Genomic DNA, 25,387 nt, shown 5'->3' on the forward strand with positions numbered 1-25,387 from the left:
GGGTGTAGTGAGTGGTGTGGGTGTAGTGAGTGGTGTGGGTGTAGTGAGTGTTGTGGGTGTAGTGAGTGGTGTGGGTGTAGTGAGTGTCGTGGGTGTAGTGAGTGTTGTGGGTGTAGTGAGGGTCGTGGGTGTAGTGAGTGGTGTGGGTGTAGTGTGTGGTGTGGGTGTAGTGAGTGGTGTGGGTATAGTGAGTATCGTGGGTGTGAGTGTCGTGGGTGTAGTGAGGGTCGTGGGTGTAGTGAGGGTCGTGGGTGTAGTGAGTGTCGTGGGTGTAGTGAGTGTCGTGGGTGTAGTGAGTGTCGTGGGTGCAGTGAGTGTCGTGGGTGTAGTGAGTGTCGTGGGTGTAGTGGGTGTCGTGGGTGTAGTGAGTGTCGTGGGTGTAGTGAGGGTCGTGGGTGTAGTGAGTGTCGTGGGTGTAGTGAGTGTCGTGGATGTAGTGAGTGGCGTGGGTGTAGTGAGTGTCGTGGGTGTAGTGAGGGTCGTGGGTGTAGTGAGTGTCGTGGGTGTAGTGAGTGTCGTGGGTGTAGTGAGTGTCGTGGGTGTAGTGAGGGTCGTGGGTGTAGTGAGTGTCGTGGGTGTAGTGAGTGTCGTGGGTGTAGTGAGTGTCGTGGGTGTAGTGAGGGTCGTGGGTGTAGTGAGTGTCGTGGGTGTAGTGAGTGGTGTGGGTGTAGTGAGTGTCGTGGGTGTAGTGAGTGGTGTGGGTGTAGTGAGTGTCGTGAGTGTAGTGAGTGTCGTGGGTGTAGTGAGTGGTGTGGGTGTAGTGAGTGTCGTGGGTGTAGTGAGTGTCGTGGGTGTAGTGAGTGTTGTGGGTGTAGTGAGTGTCGTGGGTGTAGTGAGTGTTGTGGGTGTAGTGAGGGTCGTGGGTGTAGTGAGTGTCGTGGGTGTAGTGAGTGCTGTGGGTGTAGTGAGGGTCGTGGGTGTAGTGAGTGGTGTGGGTGTAGTGAGTGTCGTGGGTGTAGTGAGTGTTGTGGGTGTAGTGAGTGTCGTGGGTGTAGTGAGTGTCGTGGGTGTAGTGAGTGTCGTGGGTGTAGTGAGTCTTGTGGGTGTAGTGAGTGTCGTGGGTGTAGTAAGTGGTGTGGGTGTAGTGAGTGTCGTGGGTGTAGTGAGTGTCGTGGGTGTAGTGAGTGTCGTGGGTGTAGTGAGTCTTGTGGGTGTAGTGAGTGTCGTGGGTGTAGTGAGTGTCGTGGGTGTAGTAAGTGTCGTGGGTGTAGTGAGTGTCGTGGGTGTAGTGAGTGTCGTGGGTGTAGTGAGTGTCGTGGGTGTAGTGAGTGTCGTGGGTGTAGTGAGTGTCGTGGGTGTAGTAAGTGGTGTGGGTGTAGTGTGTGTCGTGGGTGTAGTGAGTGTCGTGGGTGTAGTGAGTGTTGTGGGTGTAGTGAGTGTCGTGGGTGTAGTGAGTGCCGTGGGTGTAGTGAGTGTCGTGGGTGTAGTGAGTATCGTGGGTGTAGTGAGTGTCGTGAGTGTAGTGAGTGTCGTGGGTGTAGTGAGTGCCGTGGGTGTAGTGAGTGTCGTGGGTGTAGTGAGTGTCGTGAGTGTAGTGAGTGTTGTGGGTGTAGTGAGTGTCGTGGGTGTAGTGAGTGGTGTGGGTGTAGTGAGTGTCGTGGGTGTAGTGAGTGTCGTGGGTGTAGTGAGTGTCGTGGGTGTAGTGAGTGTCGTGGGTGTAGTGAGTGTCATGGGTGTAGTGAGTGTCGTGGGTGTAGTGAGTGTCGTGGGTGTAGTGAGTGTCGTGGGTGTAGTGAGTGTCGTGGGTGTAGTGAGTGTCGTGGGTGTAGTGAGTGTCGTGGGTGTAGTGAGTGTTGTGAGTGTAGTGAGTGTCGTGGGTGTAGTGAGTATCGTGGGTGTAGTGAGTGTTGTGAGTGTAGTGAGTGTCGTGGGTGTAGTGAGTGTCGTGGGTGTAGTGAGTGGTGTGGGTGTAGTGAGTGTCGTGGGTGTAGTGAGTGTCGTGGGTGTAGTGAGCTTCGTGGGTGTAGTGAGTGTCGTGGGTGTAGTGAGTGGTGTGGGTGTAGTGAGTGTCGTGGGTGTAGTGAGTGGTGTGGGTGTAGTGAGTGTCGTGGGTGTAGTGAGTGTCGTGGGTGTAGTGAGTGTCGTGGGTGTAGTGAGTGGTGTGGGTGAAGTGAGTGTCGTGGGTGTAGTGAGTGTCGTGGGTGTAGTGAGTGTCGTGGGTGTAGTGGGTGTCGTGGGTGTAGTGAGTGTCGTGGGTGTAGTGAGGGTCGTGGGTGTAGTGAGTGTCGTGGGTGTAGTGAGTGTCGTGGGTGTAGTGAGTGGCGTGGGTGTAGTGAGTGTCGTGGGTGTAGTGAGGGTCGTGGGTGTAGTGAGTGTTGTGGGTGTAGTGAGTGTCGTGGGTGTAGTGAGTGTCGTGGGTGTAGTGAGGGTTGTGGGTGTAGTAAGTGTCGTGGGTGTAGTGAGTGTCGTGGGTGTAGTGAGTGTCGTGGGTGTAGTGAGTGTCGTGGGTGTAGTGAGGGTCGTGGGTGTAGTGAGTGTCGTGGGTGTAGTGAGTGGTGTGGGTGTAGTGAGTGGTGTGGGTGTAGTGAGTGTCGTGGGTGTAGTGAGTGTCGTGGGTGTAGTGAGGGTCGTGGGTGTAGTGAGTGTCGTGGGTGTAGTGAGTGGTGTGGGTGTAGTGAGTGTCGTGGGTGTAGTGAGTGGTGTGGGTGTAGTGAGTGTCGTGGGTGTAGTGAGTGTCGTGGGTGTAGTGAGTGGTGTGGGTGTAGTGAGTGTCGTGGGTGTAGTGAGTGTCGTGGGTGTAGTGAGTGTCGTGGGTGTAGTGAGTGTCGTGGGTGTAGTGAGTGTTGTGGGTGTAGTGAGGGTCGTGGGTGTAGTGAGTGTCGTGGGTGTAGTGAGTGTTGTGGGTGTAGTGAGGGTCGTGGGTGTAGTGAGTGTCGTGGGTGTAGTGAGTGGTGTGGGTGTAGTGAGTGTCGTGGGTGTAGTGAGTGTTGTGGGTGTAGTGAGTGTCGTGGGTGTAGTGAGTGTCGTGGGTGTAGTGAGTGTCGTGGGTGTAGTGAGTCTTGTGGGTGTAGTGAGTGTCGTGGGTGTAGTAAGTGGTGTGGGTGTAGTGAGTGTCGTGGGTGTAGTGAGTGTCGTGGGTGTAGTGAGTGTCGTGGGTGTAGTGAGTCTTGTGGGTGTAGTGAGTGTCGTGGGTGTAGTGAGTGTCGTGGGTGTAGTAAGTGGTGTGGGTGTAGTGAGTGTCGTGGGTGTAGTGAGTGTCGTGGGTGTAGTGAGTGTCGTGGGTGTAGTGAGTGTCGTGGGTGTAGTGAGTGTCGTGGGTGTAGTGAGTGTCGTGGGTGTAGTGAGTGTCGTGGGTGTAGTAAGTGGTGTGGGTGTAGTGTGTGTCGTGGGTGTAGTGAGTGTCGTGGGTGTAGTGAGTGTCGTGGGTGTAGTGAGTGCCGTGGGTGTAGTGAGTGTCGTGGGTGTAGTGAGTGTCGTGGGTGTAGTGAGTGTCGTGGGTGTAGTGAGTGTCGTGGGTGTAGTGAGTGTCGTGGGTGTAGTGAGTGTCGTGGGTGTAGTGAGTGTCGTGGGTGTAGTGAGTGTCGTGGGTGTAGTGAGTGTCGTGGGTGTAGTGAGTGGTGTGGGTGTAGTGAGTGTTGTGGGTGTAGTGAGTGTCGTGGGTGTAGTGAGTGTCGTGGGTGTAGTGAGTGTCGTGGGTGTAGTGAGTGTCGTGGGTGTAGTGAGTGTCGTGGGTGTAGTGAGTGTCGTGGGTGTAGTGAGTGTCGTGGGTGTAGTGAGTGTCGTGGGTGTAGTGAGTGTTGTGAGTGTAGTGAGTGTTGTGAGTGTAGTGAGTGTCGTGGGTGTAGTGAGTATCGTGGGTGTAGTGAGTATCGTGGGTGTAGTGAGTGTTGTGAGTGTAGTGAGTGTCGTGGGTGTAGTGAGTGTCGTGGGTGTAGTGAGTGGTGTGGGTGTAGTGAGTGTCGTGGGTGTAGTGAGCTTCGTGGGTGTAGTGAGTGTCGTGGGTTTAGTGAGTGGTGTGGGTGTAGTGAGTGTCGTGGGTGTAGTGAGTGGTGTGGGTGTAGTGAGTGTCGTGGGTGTAGTGAGTGTCGTGGGTGTAGTGAGTGTCGTGGGTGTAGTGAGTGGTGTGGGTGAAGTGAGTGTCGTGGGTGTAGTGAGTGTCGTGGGTGTAGTGAGTGTCGTGGGTGTAGTGAGTGTCGTGGGTGTAGTGAGTGGCGTGGGTGTAGTGAGTGTCGTGGGTGTAGTGAGTGTCGTGGGTGTAGTGAGTGTCGTGGGTGTAGTGAGTGTCGTGGGTGTAGTGAGTGTCGTGGGTGTAGTGAGTGTCGTGGGTGTAGTGAGTGTCGTGGGTGTAGTGAGTGTCGTGGGTGTAGTGAGTGTCGTGGGTGTAGTGAGTGGTGTGGGTGTAGTGAGTGTCGTGGGTGTAGTGAGTGGTGTGGGTGTAGTGAGTGGTGTGGGTGTAGTGAGTGTCGTGGGTGTAGTGAGTGTTGTGGGTGTAGTGAGTGTCGTGGGTGTTGTGAGTGGTGTGGGTGTAGTGAGTGTTGTGGGTGTAGTGAGTGTCGTGCGTGTAGTGCGTGGTGTGGGTGTAGTGAGTGTCGTGGGTGTAGTGAGTGTCGTGGGTGTAGTGAGTGGTGTGGGTGTAGTGAGTGTCGTGGGTGTAGTGAGTGGTGTGGGTGTAGTGAGTGTCGTGGGTGTAGTGAGTGTCGTGGGTGTAGTGAGTGGTGTGGGTGTAGTGAGTGTCGTGGGTGTAGTGAGTGTCGTGGGTGTAGTGAGTGTTGTGGGTGTAGTGAGTGGTGTGGGTGTAGTGAGTGGTGTGGGTGTAGTGAGTGGTGTGGGTGTAGTGAGTGTCGTGGGTGTAGTGAGTGGTGTGGGTGTAGTGAGTGGTGTGGGTGTAGTGAGGGTCGTGGGTGTAGTGAGTGGTGTGGGTGTAGTGAGTGTCGTGGGTGTAGTGAGTGGTGTGGGTGTAGTGAGGGTCGTGGGTGTAGTGAGTGGTGTGGGTGTAGTGAGGGTCGTGGGTGTAGTGAGTGGTGTGGGTGTAGTGAGTGGTGTGGGTGTAGTGAGTGTCGTGGGTGTAGTGAGTGTCGTGGGTGTAGTGAGTGTCATGGGTGTAGTGAGTGTCGTGGGTGTAGTGAGTGTCGTGGGTGTAGTGAGTGTCGTGGGTGTAGTGAGTGTTGTGGGTGTAGTGAGTGGTGTGGGTGTAGTGAGTGGTGTGGGTGTAGTGAGTGGTGTGGGTGTAGTGAGGGTCGTGGGTGTAGTGAGTGGTGTGGGTGTAGTGAGTGGTGTGGGTGTAGTGAGTGTCATGGGTGTAGTGAGTGTCGTGGGTGTAGTGAGTGTCGTGGGTGTAGTGAGTGGTGTGGGTGTAGTGAGTGTTGTGGGTGTAGTGAGTGGTGTGGGTGTAGTGAGTGGTGTGGGTGTAGTGAGTGTTGTGGGTGTAGTGAGTGTCGTGGGTGTAGTGAGTGGTGTGGGTGTAGTGAGTGGTGTGGGTGTAGTGAGTGTTGTGGGTGTAGTGAGTGTCGTGGGTGTAGTGAGTGGTGTGGGTGTAGTGAGTCTTGTGGGTGTAGTGAGTGGTGTGGGTGTAGTGAGTGGTGTGGGTGTAGTGAGTGGTGTGGGTGTAGCGAGTGGTGTGGGTGTAGTGAGTGGTGTGGGTGTAGTGAGTGTCGTGGGTGTAGTGAGTGTCGTGGGTGTAGTGATTGTCGTGGGTGTAGTGAGTGTCGTGGGTGTAGTGAGTGTCGTGGGTGTAGTGAGTGTCGTGGGTGTAGTGAGTGTCGTGGGTGTAGTGAGTGTCGTGGGTGTAGTGAGTGGTGTGGGTGTAGTGAGTGTCGTGGGTGTAGTGAGTGGTGTGGGTGTAGTGAGTGGTGTGGGTGTAGTGAGTGTCGTGGGTGTAGTGAGTGTCGTGGGTGTAGTGAGTGTCATGGGTGTAGTGAGTGTCGTGGGTGTAGTGAGTGTCGTGGGTGTAGTGAGTGGTGTGGGTGTAGTGAGTGTCGTGGGTGTAGTGAGTGGTGTGGGTGTAGTGAGTGTCGTGGGTGTAGTGAGTGTCGTGGGTGTAGTGAGTGGTGTGGGTGTAGTGAGTGTCGTGGGTGTAGTGAGTGTCGTGGGTGTAGTGAGTGTTGTGGGTGTAGTGAGTGGTGTGGGTGTAGTGAGTGGTGTGGGTGTAGTGAGTGGTGTGGGTGTAGTGAGTGTCGTGGGTGTAGTGAGTGGTGTGGGTGTAGTGAGTGGTGTGGGTGTAGTGAGGGTCGTGGGTGTAGTGAGTGGTGTGGGTGTAGTGAGTGTCGTGGGTGTAGTGAGTGGTGTGGGTGTAGTGAGGGTCGTGGGTGTAGTGAGTGGTGTGGGTGTAGTGAGGGTCGTGGGTGTAGTGAGTGGTGTGGGTGTAGTGAGTGGTGTGGGTGTAGTGAGTGTCGTGGGTGTAGTGAGTGTCGTGGGTGTAGTGAGTGGTGTGGGTGTAGTGAGTGTCGTGGGTGTAGTGAGTGTCGTGGGTGTAGTGAGTGTTGTGGGTGTAGTGAGTGGTGTGGGTGTAGTGAGTGGTGTGGGTGTAGTGAGTGGTGTGGGTGTAGTGAGTGTCGTGGGTGTAGTGAGTGGTGTGGGTGTAGTGAGTGGTGTGGGTGTAGTGAGGGTCGTGGGTGTAGTGAGTGGTGTGGGTGTAGTGAGTGTCGTGGGTGTAGTGAGTGGTGTGGGTGTAGTGAGGGTCGTGGGTGTAGTGAGTGGTGTGGGTGTAGTGAGGGTCGTGGGTGTAGTGAGTGGTGTGGGTGTAGTGAGTGGTGTGGGTGTAGTGAGTGTTGTGGGTGTAGTGAGTGTCGTGGGTGTAGTGAGTGGTGTGGGTGTAGTGAGTGTTGTGGGTGTAGTGAGTGTCGTGGGTGTAGTGAGTGGTGTGGGTGTAGTGAGTCTTGTGGGTGTAGTGAGTGGTGTGGGTGTAGTGAGTGGTGTGGGTGTAGTGAGTGGTGTGGGTGTAGTGAGTGGTGTGGGTGTAGTGAGTGGTGTGGGTGTAGTGAGTGGTGTGGGTGTAGTGAGTGGTGTGGGTGTAGTGAGTGGTGTGGGTGTAGTGAGTGGTGTGGGTGTAGTGAGTGTTGTGGGTGTAGTGAGTGGTGTGGGTGTAGTGAGTGGTGTGGGTGTAGTGAGTGGTGTGGGTGTAGTGAGTGGTGTGGGTGTAGTGAGTGGTGTGGGTGTAGTGAGTGTCGTGGGTGTAGTGAGTGGTGTGGGTGTAGTGAGTGTTGTGGGTGTAGTGAGTGTCGTGGGTGTAGTGAGTGTCGTGGGTGTAGTGAGTGGTGTGGGTGTAGTGAGTCTTGTGGGTGTAGTGAGTGGTGTGGGTGTAGTGAGTGGTGTGGGTGTAGTGAGTGGGGTGGGTGTAGTGAGTGGTGTGGGTGTAGTGAGTGGTGTGGGTGTAGTGAGTGGTGTGGGTGTAGTGAGTGGTGTGGGTGTAGTGAGTGGTGTGGGTGTAGTGAGGGTCGTGGGTGTACTGAGTGGTGTGGGTGTAGTGAGTGTTGTGGGTGTAGTGAGTGGTGTGGGTGTAGTGAGTGGTTTGGGTGTAGTGAGGGTCGTGGGTGTAGTGAGTGGTGTGGGTGTAGTGAGTGGTGTGGGTGTAGTGAGTGGTGTGGGTGTAGTGAGTGGTGTGGGTGTAGTGAGTGTCGTGGGTGTAGTGAGTGTCGTGGGTGTAGTGAGTGGTGTGGGTGTAGTGAGTGTCGTGGGTGTAGTGAGGGTCGTGGGTGTAGTGAGTAGTGTGGGTGTAGTGAGTGGTGTGGGTGTAGTGAGTGGTGTGGGTGTAGTGAGTGGTGTGGGTGTAGTGAGGGTCGTGGGTGTAGTGAGTGGTGTGGGTGCAGTGAGGGTCGTGGGTGTACTGAGTGGTGTGGGTGTAGTGAGTGTTGTGGGTGTAGTGAGTGGTGTGGGTGTAGTGAGTGGTTTGGGTGTAGTGAGGGTCGTGGGTGTAGTGAGTGGTGTGGGTGTAGTGAGTGGTGTGGGTGTAGTGAGTGGTGTGGGTGTAGTGAGTGGTGTGGGTGTAGTGAGTGTCGTGGGTGTAGTGAGTGTCGTGGGTGTAGTGAGTATCGTGGGTGTAGTGAGTATCGTGGGTGTAGTGAGTGTCGTGGGTGGAGTGAGTGTCGTGGGTGTAGTGGGTGTAGTGAGTGGTGTGGGTGTAGTGAGTGTCGTGGGTGTAGTGAGTATCGTGGGTGTAGTGAGTATCGTGGGTGTAGTGAGTGTCGTGGGTGTAGTGAGTGTCGTGGGTGTAGTGAGTGTCGTGGGTGTAGTGAGTGTCGTGGGTGTAGTGAGTGTCGTGGGTGTAGTGAGTGGTGTGGGTGTAGTGAGTGTTGTGGGTGTAGTGAGTGTCGTGGGTGTAGTGAGTGTCGTGGGTGTAGTGAGTGTCGTGGGTGTAGTGAGTGGTGTGGGTGTAGTGAGTGTCGTGAGTGTAGTGAGGGTCGTGGGTGTAGTGAGTGTCGTGGGTGTAGTGAGTGTCGTGCGTGTAGTGAGGATCGTGGGTGTAGTGAGTGTCGTGGGTGTAGTGAGTGTCGTGGGTGTAGTGCGTGGTGTGGGTGTAGTGAGTGTCGTGGGTGTAGTGAGTGTCGTGGGTGTAGTGAGTGTCGTGGGTGTAGTGAGTGTCGTGGATGTAGTGAGTCTTGTGGGTGTAGTGAGTGGTGTGGGTGTAGTGAGTGTCGTGGGTGTAGTGAGTGTTGTGGGTGTAGTGAGTGTCGTGGGTGTTGTGAGTGGTGTGGGTGTAGTGAGTGTTGTGGGTGTAGTGAGTGTCGTGCGTGTAGTGCGTGGTGTGGGTGTAGTGAGTGTCGTGGGTGTAGTGAGTGTCGTGGGTGTAGTGAGTGTCGTGGGTGTAGTGAGTGTCGTGGGTGTAGTGAGGGTCGTGGGTGTAGTGAGTGTCGTGGATGTAGTGAGTCTTGTGGGTGTAGTGAGTGGTGTGGGTGTAGTGAGTGTCGTGGGTGTAGTGAGTATCGTGGGTGTAGTGAGTATCGTGGGTGTAGTGAGTGTCGTGGGTGTAGTGAGTGTCGTGGGTGTAGTGAGTGTCGTGGGTGTAGTGAGTGTCGTGGGTGTAGTGAGTGTCGTGGGTGTAGTGAGTGTCGTGGGTGTAGTGAGTGGTGTGGGTGTAGTGAGTGTTGTGGGTGTAGTGAGTGTCGTGGGTGTAGTGAGTGTCGTGGGTGTAGTGAGTGTCGTGGGTGTAGTGAGTGGTGTGGGTGTAGTGAGTGTCGTGAGTGTAGTGAGGGTCGTGGGTGTAGTGAGTGTCGTGCGTGTAGTGAGGATCGTGGGTGTAGTGAGTGTCGTGGGTGTAGTGAGTGTCGTGGGTGTAGTGCGTGGTGTGGGTGTAGTGAGTGTCGTGGGTGTAGTGAGTGTCGTGGGTGTAGTGAGTGTCGTGGGTGTAGTGAGTGTCGTGGATGTAGTGAGTCTTGTGGGTGTAGTGAGTGGTGTGGGTGTAGTGAGTGTCGTGGGTGTAGTGAGTGTTGTGGGTGTAGTGAGTGTCGTGGGTGTTGTGAGTGGTGTGGGTGTAGTGAGTGTTGTGGGTGTAGTGAGTGTCGTGCGTGTAGTGCGTGGTGTGGGTGTAGTGAGTGTCGTGGGTGTAGTGAGTGTCGTGGGTGTAGTGAGTGTCGTGGGTGTAGTGAGTGTCGTGGGTGTAGTGAGGATCGTGGGTGTAGTGAGTGTCGTGGATGTAGTGAGTCTTGTGGGTGTAGTGAGTGGTGTGAGTGTAGTGAGTGTCGTGGGTGTAGTGAGTGTCGTGGGTGTAGTGAGTGTCGTGGGTGTAGTGAGTGTCGTGGGTGTAGTGAGTGTCGTGGGTGTAGTGAGTGTCGTGGGTGTAGTGAGTGTCGTGGGTGTAGTGAGTGTCGTGGGTGTAGTGAGTGTCGTGGGTGTAGTGAGTGGTGTGGGTGTAGTGAGTGTTGTGGGTGTAGTGAGTGTCGTGGGTGTAGTGAGTGTCGTGGGTGTAGTGAGTGTCGTGGGTGTAGTGAGTGGTGTGGGTGTAGTGAGTGTTGTGAGTGTAGTGAGGGTCGTGGGTGTAGTGAGTGTCGTGGGTGTAGTGAGTGTCGTGCGTGTAGTGAGGATCGTGGGTGTAGTGAGTGTCGTGGGTGTAGTGAGTGTCGTGGGTGTAGTGCGTGGTGTGGGTGTAGTGAGTGTCGTGGGTGTAGTGAGTGTCGTGGGTGTAGTGAGTGTCGTGGGTGTAGTGAGTGTCGTGGGTGTAGTGAGTGTCGTGGATGTAGTGAGTCTTGTGGGTGTAGTGAGTGGTGTGGGTGTAGTGAGTGTCGTGGGTGTAGTGAGTGTTGTGGGTGTAGTGAGTGTCGTGGGTGTTGTGAGTGGTGTGGGTGTAGTGAGTGTTGTGGGTGTAGTGAGTGTCGTGCGTGTAGTGCGTGGTGTGGGTGTAGTGAGTGTCGTGGGTGTAGTGAGTGTCGTGGGTGTAGTGAGTGTCGTGGGTGTAGTGAGTGTCGTGGGTGTAGTGAGGATCGTGGGTGTAGTGAGTGTCGTGGATGTAGTGAGTCTTGTGGGTGTAGTGAGTGGTGTGAGTGTAGTGAGTGTCGTGGGTGTAGTGAGTGTCGTGGGTGTAGTGAGTGTCGTGGGTGTAGTGAGTGTCGTGGGTGTAGTGAGTGTCGTGGGTGTAGTGAGTGTTGTGGGTGTAGTGAGTGTTGTGCGTGTAGTGAGTGTTGTGAATGTAGCGAATGTTTTGGGTGTGGCGAGTGTTGCTAGCAAGAGCTCATCTCCGCTCGTCCCTCACTCTTCCATGTTGAGGTCCAGCCAAGCTTGCTCCACCAGGTCCGCCGTGATCCTCGCATCCAGCAGGAGGTTGTAAATCATTTCCTGGTTGCCTGCGGAGATTGGGGGGGGGGGGGTGGGGGCGGTGAGACCATCGTGGTGGTGGTGGTGGTGATAGAGTGGGGGGAGGGGGGTGGTGAGACCACAGGGGTGGTAGACGTCCATGTGGTTTGTTGCGGTGTGTGCGGGGTGTGTGGCAGGTCGTGTGTGATGTGTGTGGTGCAGTGTGCGTGGCGTGTCGTGTGTGGTGTGTCGTGTGTGGTGTGTGTGGTGTGTGACGTGCGATGGGCTGGTAACCCCTCCACCTGGCACTTTTTTATACCCTGCACCACGGTGGGAACCCCACAACGAGCCCGTGCTCGAGACAAGGGGGACAGAGGCATCCATGACGCCTTCTGGCCAAACCAGAGCCAGGAACAGGAGAACACTTCGATTGGCCATGTGGAATGTTCTGAGTCTCGTTGCGGAGGAGAGGCTGCCACTCCTCTGTCGGGAGATGGAGCGGTATCGCCTGGACCTTTGTGGAATACAGGAGGTCTGGTAGACCGGTTCTGGATTCAGTCATCATGAGGGGTGGACAGTTCTCCACTCGGGGCAGGAAAACTACCCAATAGCATGGAGTGGCGGTGTCGGAGCCTGGCGGTGAGGTGTGAGCTGTGAGTCCCAGGCTACTATGGCCTTGCCTCCCCCTGAACAAGAGGCGAGGAAGGGTGGTGGTTGTTTACGCCTCCACCTAAGAGGAACATTAGTGGAGGGATGAAGACAAGGCCAATGAGTTAGACGCCTTCTATAACCTCCTGTCCCAGTTGCTAGCTAAAGTGGCCCCTCGAAATAGAGTCATTCTGTTAAGTGACTTTAATGCCAGAGTGGGTCATGACGCAGATACCTGGTTTGGAGTGATCAGAAGGCATGGGCCAGATCATCTGAATAATAACGAAAGGAGGCTGCGAGACTTCTGTGCAGCCCATGGGCTTGTAATTACCAACACACTGTTCCAGCCTCGGCACATCCACACAACATCTTGCATGCATGCCAGATCCAAACAAGAACATTTCCTGCACTATATAATTACGGAACAGCGGATGCGGGCCCATGTCCTTGACACCAGGACCTACCGTGTAGCTGATCTGTCCACTGACCATATACTTTACATCTGCAAGATGAGCCTGCCATTCTTCGACTCCGGTGGTGGGTGTCCTTCTAGGACCCCATTCACACCCACAGTGGCCTGGTCTCAGCTAGCTGAGGATAGTTGCAATCAGGATTATCAACATCGCTTGCAGCTGAGGCTAACATTGTAACCCTCTCCTTCTGATACTGAGGGCAAATTGGTGAGGTTCAGGACTGTGGCTCATGCAGCTGCAACGGCTATATTGGGCATGCGGTCCAGACCTCCGCAGAGACCCTGGCTGAAGGAGGACATGTTCCGGCTGGTTGATAGAAAATTACAGGCCCACTTCCATCATCTACAACATACAACATCGGAGAATGAGGAGGTTTGCCGCAGCCTTCGCTCAGAGATTCGGAGAGCCATGCGGCGCTGCAAGGATAAGTGGTGGGTGCGGGTTGCTGAGGAGATGGAATCTGCCTCAGTAGACCTCAATCACAAATCAATATTTAATTCAATATAAAAGTAACTTGCAGTGCCTCACCTATCATCCTTAAGGGAAATAACGGTAATCTGATCTACGACCCCCAGGAACAAGTCTGTAGATTGAAGGAGGGGAATTCCCTCAGCCCAGAAAACATCATGGGGCAAGGTGGGGACAACCCTGCTAGCGCTGCCATGCCTGAAATATTGGCAGAATTTGCCACCCCTTCTGAATGGTTGGCTGATGTGCCATTTGTGGAGGTAGTTCGAGGGGCGATCTGAAGTCGATCTCCCAAGAGAAATGCTGAGGGAGGGTGGCATCTGTGTGCAGCCTGCCCTACCTAATATCATTACAACTGTCCGCTCGATTAGAAGGATGCCCTGGTGGTCTCCCCTTTTAATAGGAGGGACTGCACAGACTTTAACAACTATAGGGGCATCTCTCTTCTCTTCTCAGTGTGCCGGGGGGAAAGGTCTTGACAAGGATTATTCAATATCGCTTTGCCAGGCATGCTGAGAAAAGGCTTGCGGAGCCCCAATGTGGTTTCAGACTAGGGCGGTCCTGGACGGACGCCATAATGTCTGTCCGTCTGCTACAGCAGAGGTGTAGGGAATTCCAACAAGACCTACATTTCTGCTTTATTTACTTGGTCAAGGCCTATGATACCATCATCAGGCCAGGGCTGTGGCCAGTTCTTCGTGCAACCGGAGTCACTGACTTTCTGCTCACAATAATTAAGGGCTTTCATGATGGTGGGCAGGCCCGGGTGAAGCTATGTGGCCAGGAGTTGGAGCCATTCCCAGTTCACCTTGGGGTGCGACAGGGATGTCCTCTGACTCCCACATTATCATCATTTTTGACCACGTAGTTTGAGAAGTTTTCCATGGCTGTACCTGAAGAATTTAAATTTGGTACAGATACAACGGGAGGCTGAACAACGCCCGGGTGCAGTCGAGGGATGGCTCCATATTGCTCAACCATGTTATGTATGCTCATGATATGGTGATTGCTGCTCACTCAGAGGAGTTTGAGATGCAGCTGCTGAACCTGGAGTGTGCCACTAAGAGGTGGGGTCTAACCCACAGCACCGTCAAAACTAAGCACCTGCCTGGGTATTTGTTCCACAAAACACTCCACCCCCTCAGCTCCCCATTGTTGATGGAGCAGTTGTGGAGAGAGTGAAGAGTTTCCCATATCTGGGCAGTGTGCTTATGACCAGCTCCGATTTGATAGCAGAGGTCTCACTCCGAATCAGTCGGGCGGCATTATCTTTTAATCGCCTGTGCAATCCTGTATGGAAGCTTCCTGGTCTGTCGCTCCACACGAAGCTTCGGGTCTGCTTGGCCACAGTCTGCCCTCCCTTCTCTACGCTTGTGAAACGTGGGCCCTTCTAATGGAACATCTGCGGTGGTTAAATACATTCTGGCTGGCATGCCTACGTTCCATCCTGGTTTGAACCAGGCTGGTTTGTGTGAGCTCACAAATCTTTGAAAGATCTGGACACTTTCCCATCAGTGAGTTCCTCCGGGAGGCAAGGCTGCCTTGGATGGGTCATGTAACCCGCATGCCCAGCCACCACATGCCCAATCAGCTTCTGTTTAGCTTCATAGAGGAGGCTAACCGGGCACAACATGGGCTGGAGAAGAAATGGACGGATACAGTATGGGAGGATGTGGAGCTGAGTGGACTTTCCGACGACAGGCACCAACAGTGTAAAGATCGGCCTCTGTGGAGGAGGCTCGTGAAGAACGCTACTGGGCAATGGGATGCAGTCGCCCTCCAGAAACAACGAAGGGCAGAGGAGCGACGCTCACAAAGATGAAAATGAAAATGCAGCAACTTGACACAGTAGGGGGGTACAGCTGGATGCATCTACCAGTCATCTCAGCCAACCCATGGCACCTGCTGGGTCTGTCCCGACACCTCCTGTCAGCGAGCCTTCGACACTTCACAGGGCCTCAAAGTGCACCTGGTCTGGCACAGGCGCCGTGGTGATGTCGCAGTCACTGAGTGGCGAATGGCAGCTATTGGTCTTGGCAGTGTGTGCGTGGCGCGCGTGTGGTTTGGTGCGGCGTGTGCGGTGTGAGCGTCACGTCCTCACAGTCGGGCGAGTTGGGCGAGTCGCGCTCGATCGTGGCGATGAAGTTCAGCAGGAACTCCGTGTTGTTGTTGTTGCTGCCGCTTGGCACCATGTTCTTACAGTAATCCCTGCAAACCGCACGCACCGCGGACAAAAGTCCCCCACGTAGCTCACGCGGCCCTCCGGGGCAAGAGAAGTGAGCGAGAAGCGCTGATGTTTTATTTCTCAGTCGCGCCGAGGCTCCGGGATCGGCTCGGGTTGCCCACCTGTGGCCGGTGTCACAGCCACGAGTGGGAATCGAACTCGGGGTTTCACTCTCGGAGCGTCTCAGAGCGTCTCGGAGCGTCGCGCCGCGCGTGTACCTGGGCGCGATGAACACGTGCTCCATCGCATCCGTGGACGATGGAGAGAGCGTCTCGAAATCTGCAGCAGCAGAGAAGAAGAAGAAAACTCAGATTTGACTTCGGTAGCAGGGAGGGTGGGTGGGTGGTTCAGTGGCAGGGAGGCTGGGTGGATGGTTCAATGGCAGGGAGGGTGGGTGGGTGGTTCAGTGGCAGGCAGGGTGGGTGGTTCAGTGGCAGGGAGGGTGGGTGGATGGTTCAGTGGCAGGGAGGGTGGGTGGATGGTTCAGTGGCAGGGAGGGTGGGTGGGTGGTTCAGTGGCAGGGAGGGTGGGTGGGTGGTTCAATGGCAGGCAGAGTGGGTGGGTGGTTGAATGGCAGGCAGGGTGGGTGGATGGTTCAGTGGCAGGGAGGGTGGGTGGGTGGTTCAGTGGCAGGCAGGGTGGGTGGATGGTTCAGTGGCAGGCAGGGTGGGTGGGTGGTTCAGTGGCAGGCAGGGTGGGTGGTTCAGTGGCAGGGAGGGTGGGTGGGTGGTTCAATGGCAGGCAGGGTGGGTGGATGGTTCAGTGGCAGGGAGGGTGGGTGGTTCAGTTGCAGGCAGGGTGGGTGGGTGGTTCAGTGGCAGGCAGGGTGGGTGGTTCAGTGGCAGGGAGGCTGGATGGGTGGTTCAGTGGCAGGCAGGGTGGTTCAGTGGCAGGGAGGCTGGGTGGATGGTTCAGTGGCAGGGAGGGTGGGTGGTTCAATGGCAGAGAAGATGGGTGGGTGGTTCAATGGCAGGGAGGGTGGGTGGTTCAGTGGCAGGGAGGATGGGTGGGTGGTTCAGTGGCAGGCAGGGTGGGTGGTTCAGTGGCAGGGAGGGTGGGTGGGTGGTTCAATGGCAGGCAGGGTGGGTGGATGGTTCAGTGGCAGGGAGGGTGGGTGGTTCAGTTGCAGGCAGGGTGGGTGGGTGGTTCAGTGGCAGGCAGGGTGGGTGGTTCAGTGGCAGGGAGGCTGGATGGGTGGTTCAGTGGCAGGCAGGGTGGGTGGTTCAGTGGCAGGGAGGCTGGGTGGATGGTTCAGTGGCAGGGACGGTGGGTGGTTCAATGGCAGAGAAGATGGGTGGGTGGTTCAATGGCAGGGAGGGTGGGTGGTTCAGTGGCAGGGAGGATGGGTGGGTGGTTCAGTGGCAGGCAGGGTGGGTGGATGGTTCAGTGGCAGGGAGGGTGGGTGGGTGGTTCAGTGGTAGGGAGGGTGGGTGGGTGGTTCAGTGGCAGGGAAGGTGGGTGGGTGGTTCAGTGGCAGGGAGAGTGGGTGGATGGTTCAGTGCCAGGGTGAGTGGGTAGCCGAGTGGCAGGGAGGGTGGGTGGCTGATTGCCAGGGTATGTGGGTGAGTGGGTGGGTAGCCGAGTGGCACGCTGGGCGACAAAGCTGTGGAATGCTGCGTTGTTGAGGTGGTGACGGTGTGAACGGCGGATGAGATGCGGAGGTGCCGTGCTGGCATGCACGGGAGCTTCTGTTATGCCCCCGATTTTAACATCATCAAATTATCGTCACACGCTTGGCTTAGGTGCAGGCTCAGGTGGGTTCACAATGGACGTATCGGCACCCCAGAGATCTCAGGGGGCCTGCCCGGATGTCCGCACAAGGTTCGCGGGGCAAAATGCCAACGCTTAGTCCTGGAGGGAGTTCTGCGTCCCGGGTTGGAATCCCACTCGTCCAGGCCGCGTGCATCTGGAGCACCGGTGATGATGGGAGATGGAGGTGGCGACGACGGTGATGGTGGCAGCGATGGTGATGGTGGCAGTGATGGTGATGGTGGCAGCGAGCGATGGTGATGGTGGCAGCGACGGTGGCGGTGGGAGCGATGGGAATAGCGGTAGTGCCGATGGTTCGTAGCCTCGCCGATACTTGCCGTTGCCTTTGTTCGAGTTGGCTGAGCCGCGGCAGAGAGAGAGAGAGATGGGGAGGAAGGAGGCAGAGTAGGGGAGTGAGAGAGGAAGAAGCAAGAGGAGGGCAGAGAAGGGAAGGAGGTAGAGGAGAGAGAAGGGGGGCGGGGGGTAAAGGAGGCAAAGGTGGGAGAGGGGTCATGATCGAGCCGCACGAGAGGGACACCAGCGGAGCCGATGGCAGCGCCGCCGTGTCGGCAGTGTCGTCGTGGGGAATGTGAACCACAAAGTGGGGCAGGCGAGAGACAATCCGCATCCGCAGAAACACAAACACCGCGTTTTTCGCTGGGCCCGTCGGCATTCCAACGCGAGCAGAATCCCCCCGGGGCTGTGGCCCTTCGACACGCGGCGCCTCGTCAACAGAGGCCTTCTCCCTAGCGGCGGCTGCGATGTACCCGCGGCATGGTGGACTTCTAGTCGCACCGCACGTAGCCCCACCGGGACTAATCGGAGGTGTGGAAAGGCGAGGGATGAACGCACCAAGTGCCCCGACCTCAACGCGCGATGCGTGAGCCCCTCCGCACATCTCCCGGTGCCGTTCGGAGTGCACGGCTCACCGCATTTAACCCCAAAAAAATCCATAATTTTTGTATTTTAACCAGGTGTAAGGCCACACTGAGCTGCTACTTAGCTCGTTTTCAGTTCAGAAGCTAACCTGGCTATCGCAAATGATAGCTCGGCGACGTGGTTATCGACGTCATGTGGAAATGTATAATAGCCCGATCACTCTAAATGCGTGACCTTGATTCTAAATGTGGAGGGAAAAACCGGAGGACCCGGAGAAGAATCCACGCGACCACGGAGAGAGAGATGCAAACTCCGAATATACAGCAGGCGGCAGGGTCGGGATGGCACCCACGACCTCCTGCATACCAGGCGAGGTGTATAACATCTACGAGCCACCATTGCGCCCTCCGCAGCTTGCTCTGGTTCTACCATCCCGGTGAGATGCGGCTTCAAAGCGTCGCAGGCGCTGTCGGCGAATCCCGATTGTCCTCCGTGTGTCCTCCAACCGTCCCGAGTCCCACGGTAGCTCCTCGCCTCCCCCTCCTGCCCCCCTGCAGCTGCCCACGCTGCCCTCATGGGGACGCCCCCCCTCCCTGCCACTACCCCCCGGGGCCGACGCCGGCGGAAGCTCCGGTGCCGAAGGAGACGGCAGGGATGCGATGTGGGTTTTGTTTGGGTGGCGCAGTGCAGTTGAGTGGTGCGGTGTGGTTTGGTGGTGTGGTGCGGTTGGGTGTTGCGGTGTGGTTTGGTGGTGTTGTTGGGTGGTGCAGTTGTGCGGTGCGGTTGAGTAGTGTGGTGTGGTTGGGTGGTGCGGTTGAGTCGTGTGGTGCGGTTGGGTGGTGCGGTTGAGTAGTGTGGTGTGGTTGGGTGGTGCGGTTGAGTAGTGCGGTGTGGTTGGGTGGTGCGGTTGAGTAGTGTGGTGCTTACAGGCCGCCTGAGTGATCTCGTCGCCGCTCAGGAGGGCCTTGATGTGAAAGAGGCTGTAGTGCGGCAGCACCACCGCCAGGCTGCACAAACGGGGGTCACGCACGGGGGTCACACACAGGGGTCACACACAGGGGTCACACACAGGGGTCACACAAGGGGGTCACGCACGGGGGTCACGCAAGGGGGTCACACACAGGGGTCACACACGGGGGTCACACAAGGGGGTCACGCACGGGGGTCACGCACGGGGGTCACACACAGGGGTCACACAAGGGGGTCACGCACGGGGGTCACGCAAGGGGGTCACACACAGGGGTCACACACGGGGCACGTTAGGGTCCGCAGTGGCTCGCCGACGGCAGCGACAGGAGTCGTGTTGATAGAGCCGCCCGCCTCTACGCCAGGGAGTGGGGTAGCGATGATTTACATCTCACCACCACCATCATCACTACCACCACCATCATCATCATCACCACCACCACCATCATCACCACCACCATCACCACCACCATCATCATCATCACCACCACCATCATCACCATCATCACCACCATCACCACCACCATCATCACCACCACCACCACCACTATCACCATCATCACCACCACCATCATCACCACCACCATCATCATCACCATCATCACCACCACCACCATCATCACCACCACCACCATCACCATCACCACCACCATCATCACCCCCATCACCACCACCATCATCATCATCAACATGAGTGGAACCCCCCCACACCCCCAGTGACTCAGGAGCTGGCCTGCAGCGCGTGTGTCAATCTACAGCGTGTGGACGGTTCAGTGGGTGGGTGGGTTGGTGGGTGGGTGGTTCAGTGGTTTGATAGGTGGGTGGATGGGTGGGTTTGTAGCCAGATGGGTGACTGGATGGTTCAGTGGATAGGGTTGGTTGGTGGGTGGGTAGATTGTTCAGTGGGTGGGTGGGTTGGTGGGCAGGTAGGTAGGTGGATGGTTCAGTTGTTAGGGTTGGTTCGTGGGTGGGTGGATGGTTCAGTGGGTGGGTAGGTTTGGGGGTGGGTGGGTGGTCGCGTGGGTGACGGGCGACACAAACGAGTCCATCACCCACGGCCGTCTGTCGGATTGTACTTGAGTACCACTCTCAAACCTCCGCGTCAGATGTCCTCTCCCTCCCTTGAGGCTGCCATTCCAGGCACCGAGCCTCGGACCCTTCTAGCCAGCCCCAGATGTCCCCTTCCCAAGCACATTCATTGTTCATTAAAATATATATCCGAGGCAATTAAAACGTATCTAATCTTTGACGGCAAAATTATGACGTTCTTTCCCCCCCCTTTTTTTACAGCCAAGCGATTCCATTTAAAGAGCCATTAAAATTGAAATCCCTGCGTTTTCCTTGGCTCCCACGTGCTATCGGATACACACATTACCATGCACGGGCGCTCCCTGTTATCACTGCCTGCCGGGCCTAACTCTGGGAAGGAGCGGGCACGCGGGCACGCGGGCATTTAATTAGTGACCTTTGGGCGTTAATTTTTTCGGCAATTACTTAAACACCCCGCTAATTAAACGTCACGATTAAGGGAGGCCTACGTGCGCCGTCTGTCGTCAGAAATGCGTGCGAGCATGTGTGCGTCAGTGAGTGTGTGCGTGAGTGAGTGTGTGCGAGTGCGTGAGTGCGTGCGTGAGTGCGTGAGTGCATGTGTGAGTGCGTGAGTGCGTGAGTGCATGTGTGAGTTTGTGAGTGCAGCGGCCTCCCTGGTCCCAGCCTGGTCATCAGTGGCTCACACAGAGACCCATAGACTCACACAGAGACCCATAGACTCACACAGAGACCCACAGACTCACACAGAGACCCACAGACTCACACAGAGACCCATAGACTCACACAGAGACCCATAGACTCACACAGAGACCCATAGACTCACACAGAGAACCATAGATTCACACAGAGACCCATCTGCCCACATAGAGGCCCATAGGCTCCCAAACAGACACAGACTCACATAGAGACCCATAGACTCACACAGAGACCCATAGACTCACACAGAGAACCATAGATTCACACAGAGACCCATATGCCCACATAGAGGCCCATAGGCTCACAAACAGACACAGACTCACATAGAGACCCATAGACTCACAAAGAAACCCATAGACTCACACAGAGAACCATAGATTCACACGGAGACCCATAGACTCACACAGAGAAACATAGAGTCACACAGAGACCCATATGCACACATAGAGACCTATAGGCTCACAAACAGACACAGACTCACATAGAGACCCATAGACTCACACAGAGACCCATAGACTCAAACAGAGACCCATAGACTCACACAGAGAAACATAGAGTCACACAGAGACCCATATGCACACATAGAGACCCATAGGCTCACAAACAGACACAAACTCACATAGAGACCCCTCATAGAGTCACACGGAGACCCGTAGAGTCGCACAGAGAGCCATAGACTTACTTAGAGTGAGTGGTGACTCGTGTGGGTTAGTAAGCTTTTTAAATGTAGGGCTTGACATTAATGAACAATATATCAATAGGAATCAATATAAATAATTACTGGGCTTCAAGGGGGCTGCTACTGCCTAGTTACGAGACATTTAATCGTAAACCAGTCTTTCGACTGGGCCTCACAAAAAAACCCATAGACTCGAAAAGAGACCCATACACTCACACAGAGACCCATAGACTCACACAGAGACACAAGGACTAATACAAAAACCCATAAACTGACACCGTTACACATAGACCACATGGAGACCAATCGACTCAAATGGAGAGCCATAGACTCACACGGAGACCCATATACTCACACAGAGACACATAAACTCACAAAGAGACACGTCGACTGACATAGAGACCCAGAGACTCATACAGAAACCAATAAACTCACACAAAGACCCATGGACTCACAAAGAGTGAGTTGTGCATAAACAAGGCTTTCAAGAGTCTATGGGACTCCGTGAGCCTATGGGTCTCTATACGAGCCACTGGTGACGTGGTTCAGACCTTCGACTCGCGACACAGCCATCGTGGTTGCGGTGGTGGTGAAGGTGGTGCTGGTGGCGGCGGTGATGGTGATGGGAGTGCTGTTGGTGTTCGTGAAGGACGCTGCTGGGCAGTTGGAGGCAGTCGCCCTCCAGCAACACCGGAGGGCGGAGGAGCGATGCTCACAACGAGCGGAGCGCCGAGCGGCTTAAACGCCAGCGGGCGTTCGACACTTCACGTGGCCTTAACGTGCAAATAGCCTGGCACAAGCGCCGTGGTGACGTCACTGCCACTTAGTGGCGAATGTTGTTGGTGGTGGTGCTGGTGGTATGTGGTGGTGGTGGTGGTCGTGGTGGTGGTGGCAGTGGTGCTGGTGGTGGTGAGGGGAGTGGAGTGAGATGAGAGGGGAGAGGTAGGAGAGTGCGTGGAGGGGAGTAGAGTGAGATGAGAGGGGAGAGGCAGGAGAGTGCGTGAAGGGGAGTAGAGTGAGATGACAGGGGAGAGGCAGGAGAGTGCGTGGAGGGGAGTGGAGTGGGATGATAGGGGGAGGCAGGAGAGTGCGTGGAGGGGAGTGGAGTGAGATGAGAGAGAGAGGCAGGAGAGTGCGTGGAGGGGAGTGGAGTGAGATGAGAGGGAGAGGCAGGAGAGTGCGTGGAGGGGAGTGGAGTGGGATGAGAGGGAGAGGCAGGAGAGTGCGTGGAGGGGAGGGTGATCCTGTGGTTGATCTGGGCGACGTCGCCAGCTGTCCCTCACCTGTAGTCCGTGCTCTCCACCTGAGTCCAGGTGTACGTGCGCTTCACCTTGTCCACGTATCTCTGCATCCCCGCCACCAAGAGAGTTTATCGCACGGAGAGAGGTTAGCGAGCGCCTATTAAGGCCGACGCAACCTGCGGTCTGGCTCGTGTGGCCGGAGGGGCCCATCCTGGCATAGCCAGCCACCCTCGGCCTCACTGCAGGCAAGGTAAATAATTTGAGGCTGAGTAAACCTAGGGGAGTCCCGATGCCGGTTAAAATTCACCTTTGGTGTGTTGAGGAATTACAATCGAGTCCCTTTAGATTGCAATGCGGCCCGTCGGCTATCAGCGACAGGCCTGCCCCTTTAGAATGATGTAATAACAAAGACAAAGATCCCCCGTATAGCCTCTAATGGTGCCAATAGCGACTAGCGCCTATGCAGGCCGTCACGGCACACACGAGGGGATGGGTGGGGCAGCACCAGCGCCCGGCCGCCTTTGTCTCCCCCAGTGGCGATGTTCACACCCCGGCCACGGACCAGTTCAGATATTCTCCACGGCTGCCCGGCAGCCGTGAGCGGGAGTTGAACTCGGTCCCGCCGGGTCATCGGCGCTCCTCTCTCACGGCCACTCCCCGCCCACCGACACCCACACGCGCTGCCGCCTCCAGACACAGAGACGCGCGCGTCACGCGTCACGCGTCACGTGCCGCGTGCCGCGTGCCGCGCGTAAATTCGTGCAGAGAGGGAAAAGTCCAGAGGTTGGCTGAGAGGCGATTAAGCAAATTTTCTCTGCCGTGAAGATCACGAGAGAGAGCGAGAGAGAGAACGAGAGACAATTACAGCAGATTACCGCCACTAAACAAACAGGCACACGCGAGCGTGTACACGTGTACACAAAGACACAGATCCCACGCACAGCCTCAACAGACTGCTGGGGCAAGTGCTGTTAGTGAACAGCACCTATGAAGGCCGGCACGGCACACGAGGGGGTGGGTGGGCCAGCACCACGCCCGGCCGCCTTTGTCTCCCCAGTGGCAATGTTTTGCACACAGCACCAGGCACTCATTTGAGGCTTAGTAGACCTAGGGAAGTCCCGATGCCAGTTAAATTAACCTGTGGTGTGGTTAGTCCCTTAAAATTGCATTGCAGCAACAGGCCCGCCCCTTACAATGATGTAATAACAAAAGACAAAGATCCCCCGACTCCCGTATAGCCTCTGACAGACCATCGGGGCAAGTGCCGTTAGTGAGTAGCACCGATGAAGGCCGGCTCTGGCACACGAGGGGGGGGGGGGAAGTGGCCAGCACCACGCCCTTGTCCACCAGGTGAACCCATCTGGTGTAACTGGAGCAAGCAACATACCAGGTGGAAGATTGTTTTTTTTGTAAATTCGGCGTTGGTGGGCGGCCGCTCATCGGCGATGTTGCGTGGTTCGTATCTGGTGGGCCGCCCGCATCCCCGGTAACCGCCGGCGCGGTGTCTGGGAGTGTTCACCGTGCGCCGATACCGCGGCCGGGGGAACGTCAGAGGTTCGCTCGTCGAGCGTTTGGCCACCGTGTGCCGACGAAGTCACGGCGGTTTCGAAATGTTGCCAAAGGGGAAGAGTGACACCTGCAGCTCACCTAAACCAAACCAATGTTCACGTTGCCAGGCTGAAGCCCGCTGAGCTGCTGTGGAGCTCTAATATAGGAGACACCCTGGCCATCAACCAAGTGGCTTGTCGTCATCATCATCACGTGGACATGTGTAGCAGTAGCCAAACACTCTAAACGCGTGACGTTGTTTCTAAATGTGGAGAAAAATCCCAGCGACCACGGGGAGAGAGACACCGCAAACTCCAAATAAACAACAGCAGGCATCAGGGTCGGGATCGAACCCACAACCTCCTGTATACCAGGCGAGGTAGTTAACATCTCGCCAACAACTTGGCTCCCACGCACAGCAACAACACCCGGCCACCGCGGGCACCGCACCATCTCAGCAGCGCCAGCGCCAGCGCCCTGAGCTACGAGAACGACGGTCGCGCCCAACACCAAATTCACTCAAGCGATGTCATTGTTGTTGTTGTCATTGTTGTTGTTGTACGGTGGAGGGAACGGCTTGAACTCCCCAACCCCCACCCCCGGGGGGACGGCGAGACGGCAAAGAGGAAGCTGCGCAAGGGGAGACTCGCCTCGTCCAGGGACTTGACCAGCGTCTCGAACGTCATGGATCTGCTCTCGCCGTTAATCATGCTCTCTCTGATCTGTTGCCAGCACGGGAGAGAGCGAGAGAGAGAGAGAGAGGGAGCGAGAGAGAGAGCGAGAGTTACACTTTTGACTTTTAAGCCACTGTTATTGCCGCCAGCAGCAAAAATGCACTGGGGGCGATTCGACACAAGTCACATCGAGCGCAGCGTCACGTGTGCACGTCACAATCACACTACCCGCGGCACTGCACGTGCCGCGCGCATCACAAACACCGCGTCGTTAGGCATGCCACGTGCGAGAGAGAGAGAGTTAGTTAGAGAGACCGTGAGAGAGTTAGAGAGAGTTAGAGAGAGATAGAGTAAGAGATAGAGAGAGTTAGAGAGAGTTAAAGAGGGACAGTGAGTTAGAGAGAGTTAGAGTAAGAGATAGAGAGAGTTAGAGAGAGTTAAAGAGGGACAGTGAGTTAGAGAGAGATAGAGAGAGTTAGAGAGAGATAGAGTAAGAGATAGAGAGTGTTAGAGAGAGTTAGAGAGGGACAGTGAGTTAGAGAGAGTTAGAGAGAGTTAGAGAGAGCGAGCGAGACTTTGAGTGAAAACAAGAGTCAAAGCCCGGGTGCCCGCACTGCGAGACACTGAGCCCGGCGTTCGACTCGGCACTTCCGTCCGCCAGCTCTGTCTGTCCGTCTGCAGAGGCGTAGCTAGGGGGGGGGGCAGGGGGTACATATGTCCCCGGGCGCCAAGGTAAAGGGGCGCCAGAATGAGGCTTACAACGTTACATTATAACTTATTGCGCGGGCGCGGCAGCCTGAAACTACTGCACAAATCTACACCTCAACCTAAAAGTTTATATATCCCGCCACACACAGCCTACATGTCATGTAATTACATTTTGGTACGCGCGCCTATTAAGAACTTACATGGAAGAACGTCCCAAACAACAGACAGGCGCAGTCTTTCAGCCTTAGTCACTGGCCTGTTTTTTGGTGGCGGAAACTACGACGGCCTATTTTGAGTTCTTATTAGTGACACCACCACGCTCCAGGCGGCTGCAGCAGCCAGAGCAGCCCACGCACGTCAACATAGCGTGGCCTTCATTTAGCAGCATTTACTACAAGGCTCACTTATACGTGTACGTCGCTCGTACCTTATATTTGAACTGACCTAAGAGCCGAGCCATGCTCGCTGGCAGACACTAAGTGAGAGTGTTACTGTGTTAGCTAGACCACCAGATTGCAAACTGCTGCTCAGTAACCGGAATGAAGTTCTACCAGAAACTCCTTTGGAAATTTTATTAACAATAGCAGTTTCAATGTCAAGCTGTGAGTGGTCGTTCAGCAAATTGAAACTTATTTGGTTGTATTTGCGTGCTTCAATGGGACAAGATCGTCTCAGCGATCTTGCTCTTCTTAGCGTTGAAAGAGAAACATTGGAAAAAACAG

General features: G+C 55.6%; 1 protein-coding gene across 4 annotated transcripts in view; it reads right to left on the reverse strand.

The window, feature by feature from the left end:
• The window catches only part of LOC144946230 (voltage-dependent calcium channel subunit alpha-2/delta-2-like), a 150,725-nt gene that overhangs the window by 29,059 nt on the left and 96,279 nt on the right, over positions 1 to 25,387 (reverse strand). For all 4 annotated transcript variants that reach the window (XM_078875096.1, XM_078875097.1, XM_078875095.1 and 1 more), the window contains 7 exons: positions 23,934 to 24,005; positions 21,778 to 21,839; positions 18,031 to 18,110; positions 16,563 to 16,583; positions 14,694 to 14,754; positions 14,353 to 14,459; positions 10,622 to 10,712 (listed from right to left, as the gene is read on the reverse strand). In XM_078875096.1, the coding sequence (XP_078731222.1) occupies positions 10,622 to 10,712; positions 14,353 to 14,459; positions 14,694 to 14,754; positions 16,563 to 16,583; positions 18,031 to 18,110; positions 21,778 to 21,839; positions 23,934 to 24,005 (494 nt within the window). The remainder of the gene's footprint in view (positions 1 to 10,621; positions 10,713 to 14,352; positions 14,460 to 14,693; positions 14,755 to 16,562; positions 16,584 to 18,030; positions 18,111 to 21,777; positions 21,840 to 23,933; positions 24,006 to 25,387) is intronic.

Source organism: Lampetra fluviatilis, chromosome 40, assembly GCF_964198595.1.
Source record: "Lampetra fluviatilis chromosome 40, kcLamFluv1.1, whole genome shotgun sequence".
NCBI lineage: Eukaryota > Metazoa > Chordata > Hyperoartia > Petromyzontiformes > Petromyzontidae > Lampetra > Lampetra fluviatilis.